The sequence below is a fragment of the Periplaneta americana genome, chromosome 9 (genome assembly GCF_040183065.1).
Source record: "Periplaneta americana isolate PAMFEO1 chromosome 9, P.americana_PAMFEO1_priV1, whole genome shotgun sequence".
NCBI lineage: Eukaryota > Metazoa > Arthropoda > Insecta > Blattodea > Blattidae > Periplaneta > Periplaneta americana.
Genome location: NC_091125.1, coordinates 143,391,442 through 143,406,545, shown reverse-complemented (window position 1 = coordinate 143,406,545; position 15,104 = coordinate 143,391,442). Strand labels below are relative to the sequence as shown.

The 15,104-nt window shown below is 38.5% G+C and overlaps 1 protein-coding gene across 1 annotated transcript in view; it reads right to left on the bottom strand.

Annotated features, from left to right (window-relative positions):
• The window catches only part of LOC138706587 (arylsulfatase B-like), a 115,534-nt gene that overhangs the window by 13,577 nt on the left and 86,853 nt on the right, over positions 1–15,104 (bottom strand). The window contains exons 2-4 of the mRNA XM_069836079.1: positions 9,269–9,448; positions 3,993–4,134; positions 1,978–2,186 (exon numbers count right to left, since the gene is read on the bottom strand). Of these exons, the coding sequence (XP_069692180.1) occupies positions 1,978–2,186; positions 3,993–4,134; positions 9,269–9,418 (501 nt within the window). The 5' untranslated portion in view covers positions 9,419–9,448. The remainder of the gene's footprint in view (positions 1–1,977; positions 2,187–3,992; positions 4,135–9,268; positions 9,449–15,104) is intronic.

Below are 15,104 nucleotides of genomic sequence, written 5' to 3'. Positions count from 1 at the left end.
CCTTCCCCCCACTCTATGAAAATACTGCGCGTGTACGTGGCGGATTATACTGGACTGCTGTACTTCGGAGCTTCATTAGTGATACAATGTCTTTCGCAGAATCATATGAATCGAGAGGATATCACACTTATAAGAAAGGCGGTTCTTTCATTTCTCATGTTTAGGATCAGTTACAAATATTCAGGACGCGAACTTAAATATGTACATTCTTAAAATAGAACACAGATTCAGTGATTTTCAAAGGATAGAGAAAGATTTCAATATTTTTCCACTCCTTTTCATGTTTAAATTGAAAATGTTATCCGAGAATTCCGGTTAGAGGTACTGGATTTTCAGAATGATGGTTTCTTGAAAGCAGAATGTGAAGGTCCACTGGGAGCAAACATTTTTTAAAAGATGTCCAGTACTACATATCCACTGCTTAGACAGTTTGCTTCAAAAATAATGAGTACCGTCATTTCCCATAACTATGGTCCTGGAACATAACTATTGTCCACGATACAACTATTCAAATTTTGTACTCCATAACGTAGTACGTCGTTTATCTATATTTTTGCTGTACTGTAGTTTGAATTCAAGTCACTGCAGCTATCTACGAACGGTCTATGTTACTTCTACAATGATCTTTGAATGGTTGTGTCGTGGACCATAGTTGTGTTCCAGGACCATAGTTATGGGAAATGACGGTATGTATTCATCAACCTACCACTGCGAACAGCTGTTTTCTAAAATAAAATTTATAAAGTCCAGCCACAGATCCCCCTAAAGCGATGCTCATCTCCTTGCGCAAATGAAAATAGCATGCACAGATATAAAGCCCAATTTCCAAGAAATTGTTTTGAAAAATGATCAATTAAATATCACGTGAATGGACTATTCTAATTACATACGGTAGGTAGGAGTGTAGTGGCGCAACTGTCTGTAAATCCGTCACTGCCCTGTAGAATGTAACCCCTCGCACAGTGTGTAGTTTGTATTGTATTGTATTGTATTTATTAACATTCCATAGTATTTATACATTGCTTTACAGCTAGAATATGGAACAAGTCAAAAAATTTAATACTATTATAAAGTCTTAATTTATAGTCACAGTCTAGATGAAATATACAGACGAGATTTACAATATAGTCTACTAGTACAACACAAAGTTTTAGTATCAATTTCATGAAGTGTTATTGAATGTCATGAATTCACCTACAGAATAGAAGGCGTGAGAAATTAGGTACTTCTTTAATTTGGCCCTAAATAATCTTATGTTTTGAGTTTCATTTCTTACATCGATAGGGAGGTTATTAAAAATTTTTACTGCCATATAACGCACTCCTTTTTGATAGCACGATAGACTTGCCGATGGAGTATGAAAGTCATTTTTGACGTGTATTTATGCTATGAACTGTTGAATTAGTTACAAAGTTTTCACGATTACATACGAGGAAGACTATTAATGAAAATATATACTGACAAGCCATGGGCATTATTTGTAGATTTGGCACCTACTATTATTCTAATTACTCTTTTTTGTAATAGAAATATACTGTTACTATCTGTGGAATTTCCCCAGAATATTATTCTAAAACTCATTACCGAGTGGAAGTATGCAAAGTATATTGTTTTTAAGGTATTGATATTTACTATCTTTTGCATAGTTCTAATAGCAAAACAAGCTGAATTTAGTTTGGGGGTAATTTCTTTAATATGACTTTTCCAATTTAACACATTATCGATTTTTAAGCCAAGAAATTTGGTTGTTGTTGTTTCTAATAGGGATCTATTGTTAATTATTGCGCTGGAAACATGCGAGGTTAAATTTGCATGGGATTTAAATTGAATTATGTTAAATCCTGTCTTGAGGGTTGCATTCATTTTGCCCACCACTGCTCTAGAGCAAAGCTAAAAAGTAAAGGTGATAGTGCATCTCTAGTGCAAACTATTATTAACAGTAATAATCTGTAAGTCAGACTAAGTCGTATTGCATACCGAGCTGGCAGAAGTGCAGATGCCCACGGCCGTCCCGTAGATAACGCGTCCGCCGATCAGCATGGCTTGGTTGTGCGCTGTAGTGATGAGCAGCCAGCCCAGCACGAACAGCAGCTCCCCCAGCAGGTACGACGTCCGGCGACCAATGTGCTCCAACAGCAGCCCGCCCCCCAAACTGCCCACCGGACTCACCAGCATGAATATGCTCGCTGCCGGCACACATGCATACCTGTACGTCAGTCTAAATGGTTTTCTAAAGAACAATCAATGATTTACTGGGCTGGATTTCATACTTCATAGGCCTACTTACAAGTATGGGGGAGGAGAAGGCTTGAAATGCTCAATTCTTGCTTTAAAATGTAACCCTATAGTTTGTAGTTCAGCTGTGAGAATAGTAAAACCAGTACTTACTTACTTACTTACTTACTTACTGGCTTTTAAGGAACCCGGAGGTTCATTACCCCCTCACATAAGCCCGCCATTGGTCCCTATCCTGAGCAAGATTAATCCAGTCTCTATCATCATATCCCACCTCCCTCAAATCCATTTTAATATTATCTTCCCATATACGTCTCGGCCTCCCCAAAGGTCTTTTTCCCTCCGGCCTCACAACTAACACTCTATATGCATTTCTGGATTCGCCCATACGTGCTACATGCCCTGCCAATCTCAAACGTCTGGATTTAATGTCCCTAATTATTGCAGGTGAAGAATACAATGCGTGCAGTTCTGCGTTGTGTAACTTTCTCCATTCTCCTGTGACTTCATCCCTCTTAGCCCCAAATATTTTCCTAAGCACCTTATTCTCAAACACCCTTAACCTATGTTCCTCTCTCAAAGTGAGAGTCCAAGTTTCACAACCATGCAGAACAACCGGTAATATAACTGTTTTATAAATTCTGACTTTCAGATTTTTTGACAGCAGACTGGATGATAAGAGCTTCTCAACCGAATAATAACAGGAATTTCCCATATTTATTCTGTTTAATTTCCTCCCGAGTGTCATTTATATTTGTTACTGTTGCTCCAAGATATTTGAACTTCTCCACCTCTTCAAAAGATAAATTTCCAATTTTTATATTTCCATTTCGTACAATATTCCCGTCACGAGTCATAATCATATACTTTGTCTTTTCGGAATTTACTTCCAAACCTATCTCTTTACTTGCTTCCAGTAAAATTCCCGTGTTTTCCCTAATCGTTTGTGGATTTTCTCCTAACATATTCACGTCATCCGCTTAGACAAGCAGCTGATGTAACCCGTTCAATTCCAAACCCTCTCTGTTATCCTGAACTTTCCTAATGGCATATTCTAGAGCAAAGTTAAAAAGTAAAGGTGATAGTGCATCTCCTTGCTTTAGCCCGCAGTGAATTGGAAACGCATCTGACAGAAACTGACCTATACGAACTCTGCTGTACGTTTCACTGAGACGCATTTTAATTAATCGAACAAGTTTCTTGGGAATACCAAATTCAATAAGAATATCATATAAAACTTCTCTCTTAAACGAGTCATATGCCTTTTTTAAATCTATGAATAACTGATGCACTATATCCTTATACTCCATTTTTTCTCCATTATCTATCGAATACAAAAAAATCTGGTCAATAGTTGATCTGTTATGCTGATGATCCCCAATCTAGCAGTACTTATTAGCATTAGTAACAGTAGTAGTAATAACAAATGGGCAGGGCATGTAGCACGTATGGGCGATTCCATAAATGCATATAGTGTGTCAGTTAAAAGGCCGGTGGGAAAAAGACCTTTGGGGAGGCCGAGACGTTGATGGGAGGATAATATAAAAATGGATTTGAAGGAAGTGTGGTAAAATGTTAGAGACTGGATTAATCTTTCTCAGGATAGGGATCGATGGCGGGCTTATGTGAACCTCCGAGTTCTTTAAAAGCCATTTGTGAGTAAGTAAGTAGTAATAGCAAATGGTAATCATGTATTGTAGGTAGCAGTTGAATTATATATACAAAGAGAAACAATAATTTCAAAACTGTTTATATACCTATCAAAGATCCAGTTTCTTCATCCACATATAGATTAGAGTTTGCTTCTTCTTCTTTCAGTTTGGGAAGCAGTACGGCGGAATGTCCTAGACTCATTCCAATTGCAGAAACTAACAGCAAATGCGCCATCCCCAGCATGACCTGGGAAACAATTTAATGCGAGAAATAGTCATATTTTGTTTACTGAAGATTTTGCATAAAATATGTAGTTACACGTCTGTAATATAAATATTGAAATAAAGCACAAACTACACAAAGTAGCTTTAAAAGTAGACTTACTAATATTGACAAAATAAGTCTATGCAATTTCTAACTTATTAAACTATTTTAAACCGGGTAGAAGGGAATTAAATATGGTTCATTTACACCTGTGTATAATCTTGGACCAATATCGGCGATATTTCTGTGTTCTTTTGTTGTGATACTCCTCGGCTCTGTCCAGTGTAATATTATGTCAGCACGTCTGATATGGTAGTTATGTGAAAATAAATTGAAGTTATTTTTGTTTTTGTGTAGGGTAAAGGTTGGTAATACTGTGATACGAGTAATATTGTGATCGTTATTTTTGAGAATTTATTACAATTTTACTGAGCAACTTTGTGTAGCAACTTGTCCACGAACATTCTCTTAACACGTTGACGCAAAAAAATCGATCTTGCTCTCGCTCAGTAAAATTGTAATAAATTCTCGAAAATAACTACAAATAAATGTTACTTCCATCACAGTTTACCAACCTTAACCCTATAATTTCCACGAGATAATAAAGTCGATTTACTCTCTCGTTGCATACAATATTTTATTCATTACTGGTATCTGAACCAAAGTAGCTATATGGGGAAATTTTAATTTTATTTTAATTTTAGTTAAAATAGTTCATACCATTGGAAAATCATATTTCTCTAAGGAAATTAACAACAGTATGCAGGTTATTTCTCTTTGGTCCATCTAGATTCATAGCAGACCATGCGATGTACTGTACTACTGGGTGTTCATTTCAAAGTGTGTCATGACGTCACTGTTATGAGTCAGCGATTTGAAGCGAGTTTCAGCTTTTATGCCAGAGAAGTTTCCTATTAATCAAGGCGTTCAATCTGAACTTGAGAACGTGTACGGTATAACTTGAACGTCGTTGCAACAGATGGCGGTCTGTACTGTCTGCGTGCTACCATAACCTCTTTCGAACTGTGTTTTGCGCTGCCAAGTCGTACGCAGGGTATTTGTTATCATCGGTTGCGTACGGTAACATTCCACAATACAAATCAAATGCTCCGTGTCCATGTTGACCGTCGAAGTTAATGTCAACAAATACGTAAGAAATAGTCTTAACCCTCTCCCCATATCCCGACAGTAAGGAAAAAACCCTCCTCAGTACATGTTTCCAAACAGTTCACATTCCTGCCACTACCGGCGTTGCCGTACATATCAGTAAATACTCTTCAGAATGAACGCCCTACTTGCTATGCAACTTCTCTGACACGTAGGTAATACACCTCTGCGGATGTGTAGGAAGATTGAATTCTCTAGGTTCATCGACTAGCCATATGACGGCATACAGCGAGCCATGACACACTTTGAACTGAACACCCAGTAGAAATAAAAGAGGAAATGAGTGTACTTTGAGGTGTTAATAGTGAAATAAAACTCTTTAATTCGCTGCTAAGAATAAAGTAATTGATTAGATTGCCACTGACGACGAAATGAAGAGACGTTTATGATACCAGTAATGTACAGTATCAAAATATTACTTCTTTTGTAACTCTTAAAATCAGGCCAGTTTTTTCTTCATCATATGGTCAGAAAGTACGTTTGCGTTATGTGCGAAAAAAAAATAATATTGAAATATCACATGACAAACATCACCAGACAAGACTTCAGTTAAAAATTTTGTCAAATTTTAATAGTTTAGAGTGAAAATAAAAAGACGATATTTTTCAGATATTTTAAAGACATCTTCACGGAAAGAAAAATTAATTCAGGTTTCCCATTGTTTAATAATTAAAGTATGTAACTACAGATAATTCTTATAGTGTTTTGAAAACAGTTATTTTAATCTATTTATGATTTCTAGCTCATAACGAACAATTTAAAAGAGAAGCACAAACATTTATAGTTTTGTAGCTAAGTAAGAAGTTAAGTACAAAATCATTTCGGTATAAAATAATTTCAAGGAAAAATTATTCCGGGGCCGCGTATCGATCCCGGGATCCTTCGCTTAGCGCGCGAACGCTCTACCGACTGAGCTACCCCAGGAACTATACACGACACAGTTACAATTTTTCCTTTTATATCCACACAACTCACATGAGCTGACAAGACGCCAGAACTCAACTGTGAGTGCACACAATTACTGTGTGACTTTAAATTGTGGCTTTCTGTTAACGTATCTCTAGTAACGAATGTACTATACAAATTTGGCTTTCAGGTAGTAGCTCCCTGTAAAGTTCTTGGGGTAGCTCAGTCGGTAGAGCGTTCGCGCGCTAAGCGAAGGGTCCCGGGATCGATACCCGGCCCCGGAACAATTTTTCCTTGAAATTATTTAAATCTGCTTTACAGGGAGCTACTACCTGAAGGCCAGATTTGTATAATACATTTCGGAATATGTATGATAAGATTTTCTTGTGCTAAATTTTAACGTACCTTGTTCACGCGCCTCTTGTTTTGTTTTATGTGAGGGTGTGTTCGTGTGGTATAATGTAGAGTCAAAGAGTGTGTGTGTTCTGAAATTGAGTTGTGAAATATGCAGAACACATACAAATGCTAACCACACCCACAGAAACATCAACACAGACATGGAAATACTACACATCCGACCAAAAAGCCAGAAACTAAACACACTAGAACAATATGAAATATACAGACACACGAAAACACACCCCAACGAAATTCTCAACACACAACTCAATTTCAGAACACACACTCTCTTTGACTCTACATTATACCATACGAACACACCCTCACAAGAAACAAAACAAGAGGCGCCAAGATCAACAACGACCAATTCTGAGGATGACCCATAAAAGGTCAAAACATGTAAACAAGGTACGTTAGAATTTAACACAAGAAAATCTTATCATACATATTCCGAAGTGATACAATGTTAAAAGTTGTGTAATCAAGATGTACAAAATCATTTGCAGCTACGAGTATATCAATAAGTGCATACTGAGTAATAAACTTACAAGCAAACATTCTGATGAAGGTAGATAAAAAAAGTTTTTATTTTTTCTTTTACCATGTTAATAATGTCAAAGGACGTGCTTATATAAATGTTGGCCAGTCGACCGAAATTACAAAGACAGTAAAAAATTGTTCGCCAGGGGCCGTTAACAGAAAAAATACATAATTTCAGTGGAAAAAATTATTGGAACAGACACAGCAATTGTTGAGCTGCTTTTCAACATATTCTCCACTGGAACCACAGTCTACTATATACAGTCGCGAAGCTTGAGCTGTTTTTTTGCAAATCTCGTGATAAAGCGCTCCAAGCGGTTAGCAACTAGAAACAATAGACTGTCCATGGTCGACTTTGGACTGTGTCGTATTTCTGTCGAGTGCTAGCTCGTTGCGTATTTCACATTGATGCTTGTGAAATGTTCGTTATTGGTTGTAATGAAAATGTTAATGGCTAAAATATAATAATTGGAATAATAATATGGGACAAGGAGGAGACGTTTGTAGTGCTATAAATAGTAGCAACAGTAAGAGAAAGAGCCCAGAGTTATCCTTTTCCGATTTCCGAAAGATTCAGAAAGGTTCCTGGGTTTCCACAAGAATGCCGTGCAGAAACAAAACTCTTAATTTTGAAGTTCTTTGTGACTGTTAGAATACATTATATCCTTAAATTTCACAATGAAATGTTTATCTAACCGAAAGGACATTAGATACCGGTTAAAGTTCTGCTAAATTTCCAGAGAAATAAAGGTTAGGTCTACTTTTTTTTTCAGAGGATATATTTTTGATTATAGCTACTAATTTTGTTATTATTTTTATGTTATTTTACTAAAGACGTAGAAAAATTAAGTTTGTTTTAATGAAATTTATTGATCACGTTTTATTTTCAATTCTGGTGGGATTATTATTGCTTAGGCCTACTTTTTTTTTTCAAAGGATATGTTTTTAATTATAGCTGTTAATTTTGTTGTTATTTTTATTTGTTGCTTTACTAGAGACGTAGAAAAAGTCTGTTACAATAAAATTTATTGATCACGTTTTATTTCCAATTCTGGTGTGATTATTATTGCTTAACCTCATCCCACTTTGTTAACTACGTAAGCCTACACTACAAGTACCGGTACGCGTAAGTTACTCCATTAATTCATATTTCCATTATTATTGTTGTAAAGGAAAATGCAAATTAATATTTATTGGTTTCATAGTTAATTATCGCTATAATCTTGAATGAGTGAAGCTATTATAGTAAATTTCAGTTCGTTTCGCACAAACAAAAATTATATTAACTTATTTCTTGCAGGTATCTTCGAGTTTATGGTGGAATTTAATATACTTCATTAAAATAATAAATTAACTTTATGCATTTAATATTTCAATAATGGAAGGAAGGTGTTAATTTTTCCAAAAGAACACGACAACGAAAGTGTAACATATTTTGTCGTCTGCTAGGAGAGAGATCTGCGATGATGAGGCGATAGTAGCGATCCTAGTGGTGGGCAACTACCCCTGTTTGCATTTTTGCTACATATTGAGCTTCGCGAGTGTATATAGTAGACTGTGACTGGAACTAAGACATTTGTCATATCATGGGATCGACAGAGAGGCGCAGACGGCTGTCAAACGCTGGTTCCGATTCCAGGCGGCTGACTTCTACGACACAAGGATACAAAAATTGATCCCATGGTATGACAAATGTCTCAATTCCAATGGAGGATATGTTGACAAATAGCGCAACAATTTCTGTATTTTTCAGTAAACCTTTCCATGCAATTGTGATTTTATTTCTTTAAATTGCACCAGAGAAAATCACTTTCTGAACGGCCTTGTAATTGCGGTTGAGTGGCCAAAATTTGTATAGGCGCTTCTTTTGACGTTATTAACATGATGAAAGAAACAAATTTAAGTTTTTTATCTACCCTCATTAGAATGTTTGCTTGTCAATCGGTAGAGCGTTCCAAAGGTCCCGTGTTCGATGCCCAGCTCCGGAAAAATTTTTCCCTTGAAATTATTCAAGTCTGCTTTTCAGAGAGCTATACCTGATTTGTATATTACTAAGAAAACTTTACAAAATACGTTTCACAGAAATTGTTTCGAAATATATTACCTGAGGTTGCAAATGTCTATTTTGTCCGCTTGTCTCCTCTGTGAAAGCAAACGTCTCCCCATCCCTGAATGTCACATTTGTGAGATGCGCGAGTCTCCGACCGCCATTGGAAATGAATCCTTTGGCTTCTTCTGCATTCTCTTCGCACATTTGCAGGTCAAAAAGTGGATAAGAGACACACTGTAAACACAAAATATGTAGTGCCTTCAAATTAACTGCTGCTTACATACTGTATAAGTAAAGGGACATCATTTTATTTTTACTAACATTTTTAATATTAACCTGGCTATACCTTTGGATTAATGATTGAGACCTGAAAACACCGTTTGCTACCTCCTTCCACGACTGGAGTTCGATGATATTGGCGTAAAATACAAACAAATCACTTTACTAGGTACAGGAGGGAAGAAAAGTAGTTCATCCATTTGCGTAAAGTAGGAAATATCGCGATTTTGAGTGTGATAATTTTCATTAGGTTTTGTTTAATCAAAATACAATACAGTATTAACAATAAGTGTTTTTACTCACGAACTGAGCTGTCCACGTGGACGTATTCATTATGCAGTGTATATTATACTGTCTACAGCACATTAGCGTACAATATAGAGAATGAAGTTAAATTGAAAAATAATCAGAATATGGATATTTAAACACATTTTTGAAAATGGTGGCCGTTCATTTCGATACAGGCTTCAGTTCTTTTGTGCCTATTATCGCACTATAGCCTATTGCATCTAATTCCAATTACCAGTTTCTTCCTTCAAACTTAGTAACCCATGTTGAAATAATTCTGTACCTACTCTATAAAAGAGTACCTTACGTACTGTAAATTCAGTCTTCACTTCTGCCCGACCCGCACAGATAAAATTACTCAGACATGCTATCTACTGTCCGTCCTAGTGGTTATGCCGTAGGATCGTAGAAAGGGGGGGGAATCACGTGATAGTTAATTACTTAACGAGGCCCTTTCATTTAAGTTATTTTAAACAGTTGCATAATATTACGTAGACGTCCAATTAATTCCTAACAGAAATTAATGTTTTCAGAAAAGAGCTAAGAAAGCCCAGCCACTAGTCTTTACAGTGGAGCGAGCAGAAGCAGGTGGGGGAAATCGGTATGCGACGTAGGCAAACGGACGACAGTACCTGTGCGAAAATATGATTCAATATTGGAAGTTTTCGTCACTGGAAAACGCGAACATATTTCTGAAACGTACTATAATCACTAACTCAGTACTGCGGCCTTGGTTCTGTGTGGAGGACAGTTGGAACTTCGTTAGTAGAAGGGGTGGGAGTGAAGTAAATTAAAAAACTCAGGTAAAATAAAAGTTGAAGTAAAAATAAAATGATGTCCCTGTACAAGTTGGGCCAGTCAAACGAAAAGATTTGATGGGAGTATACGGTTCATATGGAGAGGCTGAGAATGGATATAACCGTCTCTTCTCTACCTACTTACTTTACAATTTATGACTCCTTAGGCGGTGACGTCACTATCTCCGCGTTCCCTAGTAAGAAGTTATTTGTCGCTACCATGTTTTGTTAAATGGTGCGCATAGTTACTGCAAATTGCAATTAATTGAGAAACCTCTCCATGCCCAGAAGGTAACGGTATAGTGTGCGGATTAATTGCCCCGTTCTTTTTTTGAGAATGAGGCCGCAAATGCAGTGACTGTTAATTCAGTGCGATATGTTGAAATGATACAGAACTTTTTTACACCACAACTCGCCCATTTTCCAGTGAATGAAAACATACTGTTTCAACAGGACGGAGCAACAGGAGGCACAAGTTCGCCATTTTTACAGATCACAAAACCAAAGTTAATTCGTGAAAATGGCGCCGGGCAGGTGTCGTCCATTGCATTGATGCACTCTCTCACCCGAGTCACGATATTTTTCATGACGCACATAGCATGTCTGGAGGAATTTCATCAGTTTGCTCCATAATTTTCTGCTTCAGGGCTTTTAAATCTACTGGACGAGTTTCTTACACTTTGTTCTTTAAATAACCCCACAAAAAAAGCCACAAGCAGTATCGCATGTTATGTTTATTTACACTACCAGACAATTCAAATTGTGCTTCGTCTGACATTATTAAGTGACGAATAATCCATGTGTTCATTAAACGAATAAATTAATAATTACAAAATTCCGTTCTTCAAATGAAGTCACGGGCCGACAACTTTTGCACTATTTGAATTTTGTACGGATGGTAATTTAATTCTATGTGCAATACCCGACGAAAAGAGGTGTTGGATATATTAAGGACAAAGTATGTCGACGTACAGACCGTTTTGGAATTGATAGGTTTTTCAATAAATGTTAATGGCAAGTTACCGAGTAGTAAAGACTTCAAAATCATGAGTTCATTTTGCCCCACCTTGTGTAAGCACACTGTACTCACGTTTCTATGCCGGACATAATCCGAAAGACTGAGGAAAATGAATGAGATTATTTACTGGGCACTCTTTTCTTTCATGAGGCAGATTAGCAGCAGAACCAGTGAAGTACTTCTTATACTGACATTTACAATCGTCTTGTTTCATTGTTTAGTTCCAGGACATTAAATTCAGGACATTAATCATAACCTTGAGGCGGGGAAGGGATAAGGAGCGTCTGATACGAGTTCCTTTATCAACTCTCCAATGTTTTAACAAGCTCTTTCTTCCATAGGAAAGGAGTTCATTGAGATATTACTGCGGGTATAATGACAGTAAAAGTAATCTCAGTTTTATGTCACTGCAGGCAGTAGTATCAACATAATTATTTTAGGGAAGGAGAGTTTGAGACCGATCGTCTGAATATCTCAATTTTCTTTTTAATTTGATCCATATTTTTCTTACTTTCTTCTCCTGTCCCTTGGTTTCATTTCTCACACCTTAGCTCTTTTTCTTTGTTAGTTTTCTCTTAGTTCAGTTCATTTATTTTTATTTTTCCCTTATTTTTGGTTTTCTTCTGTATTTCCTCTTTCTTTTTTTCTTGATTTAGTTTCTCTTACTGTTACCTTCAATCTGTCAATATGTGCTTACTTTTTATTTCACCATTTCTTGCATCCCTCCTTTCATTTTTTCTTAAACATGGCAAGGGATGTCCACAAAAGCATAGTCTAGTTTTGTGATTTCTTCCTAAATAATCTGACTTGATAATACTCTGGTTAACTGACAATCCCGTGTACTATACTTTCAATATCGTTATAAATTTTAATACAATTTCTATTACTCCTAAATTCAGATTTTCGGGTGAAATAATGGAAGGGTATTAATTTTAAATTTATTTGCTTATATTTAATCAAATGGTAAAGAGGTAGGTTTTGAAGTAAATCCAGAAAAGACAAAGTATATGATTGTCTCTCGTGACCAGAATATTGTACGAAATGGAAATATAATCGAAAATTTATTCTTTGGAGAGGTGGAAAAATTCAAATATCTTAGAGTAACACAACACATATAAATGACACTTGAGAGGAAATTAAACACGGAATAAATATGGGAAATGCCTATTATTATTCGGTTGAGAAGCTTTTATCGTCTAGTCTAATGTCAAAAAATCTTAAAGTTAGAATTTATAAAACAGTTATTTTACCGGTTGTTCTGTATGGTTGTGAAACTTGGACTCTCACTTTGACAGAGGAACAGACACTACGATATTCCAGAATAAGCTGCTAAGGAAAATATTTGAAGCTAAGAGGGATAAAGGGACGACAAGGAGAACGAGAAGACGACATGGAGAGCGAGGGAATGACAAAGAGAACGAGAGAACGATAAAGAGAACGAGGGAACGACAAGGAGAACGAGGGGACGACAAGGAGAACGAGACGACAAGGAGGACAAGGGGAACAAGGGGACGAGAAGGAGAACAAGGAGAACGAGGAAACGACAAGGAGAGCGAGGGAATGACAAAGAGAACGAGAGAATGACAAAGAAAACGAGGGAACGACAAGGAGAACGAGAGAATGACAAAGAGAACGAGGGAACGACAAGGAGAACGAGGGGACGACAAGGAGAACGAGGGGACGACAAGGAGAACGAGGGGACGACAAGGAGAACGAGGGGACGACAAGGAGAACGGGGTGACGACAAGGAGAACGAGGGGACGACAAGGAGAACGAGGGAACGACAAGGAGAACGAGGGGACGACAAGGAGAACGAGGGAACGACAAGGAGAACGAGGGGACGACAAGGAGAACGAGGGGACGACAAGGAGAACGAGGAGACGACAAGGAGAGCGGGGGGACGACAAGGAGAACGAGGGGACGACAAGGAGAGCGAGGGAATGACAAAGAGAACGAGAGAACGACAAAGAGAACGAGGGGACGACAAGGAGAAGGAGGGAACGACAAGGAGAACGAGGGGACGACAAGGAGAACGAGGGGACGACAAGGAGAACGAGGGGACGACAAGGAGAACGAGGGGACGGCAAGGAGAACGAGGGGACGACAAGGAGAACGAGGGGACGACAAGGAGAACGAGGGGACGACAAGGAGAACGAGGGGACGACAAGGAGAACGAGGGGACGACAAGGAGAACGAGGGGACGACAAGGAGAACGAGGGGACGACAAGGAGAACGAGGAGACGACAAGGAGAGCGGGGGGACGACAAGGAGAACGAGGGGACGACAAGGAGAGCGAGGGAATGACAAAGAGAACGAGAGAACGACAAAGAGAACGAGGGGACGACAAGGAGAAGGAGGGAACGACAAGGAGAACGAGGGGACGACAAGGAGAACGAGGGGACGACAAGGAGAAGGAGGGAACGACAAGGAGAACGAGGGGACGACAAGGAGAACGAGGGGACGACAAGGAGAACGAAACGACGACAAGGAGGACAAGGGGAACAAGGGGACGAGAAGGAGAACAAGGAGAACGAGGAAACGACAAGGAGAGCGAGGGAATGACAAAGAGAACGAGAGAATGACAAAGAAAACGAGGGGACGACAAGGAGAACGAGAGAATGACAAAGAGAACGAGGGAACGACAAGGAGAACGAGGGGACGACAAGGAGAACGAGGGGACGACAAGGAGAACGAAGGGAACAAGGGGACGACAAGGAGAACGAGGGGACGACAAGGAGAACGAAGGGAACAAGGGGACGACAAGGAGAACGAGGGGACAAGGAGAACGAGGGGACGACAAGGAGAATGAGGGGACGACAAGGAGAACGAGGGGACGAAAGGAGAACGAGGGAATGACAAGGAGAAGGGGAACAAGGGAGAGACCCAGGAGAGTGAGTTGTATTAAATGTGACGGTCAATTTCTAAGTTATCCCTCTCGTTACCTACTCAGGGGAAAGAAGTAGTTCTCCGCCAAAAAGGAAAAGAGGAAGGGAAAAAAATAATAAATGAGAAGGAGATAGAGTGAAAGCAAGAGGAGAGAGGACGAGAGTGGTGAAGAGAAACTGAGAGACAACAGATGCACTCGAGACAGAGTGGAAGAGGGAGAGAGTGGAAGAGGGAGAGAGTGGAAGAGGGAGAGAATGGAAGGAGGAGGGAGTGAGTGGAAATATAAAAGAGCGAGGAAAAGATAGAAAGAAGGAGAGAAATTGTGGGTGCGAGGAGTAGAGGGAGGAATCGAGAGGAACAAGAACGAAATTAACAGATTCGCGATAACTATAATACTCAGACAGTGTTAAAAATATAAGTGTTAAGGGAGAATCTTCCTTTCAAGTTGATGTGACCAAGTCAACGTCTAAGCTAGAGCACTTTATTATGAATCCATTTACTGTACTGTTCAAAGATATTAGTTCTCTTTCTTACCGGTAATAGTTATGAACTGCGGCTATCGTACTACACCTCGAGGAGCAATTTTATTTTATTTATTTTATTGGGTTATTTTACGACGCTG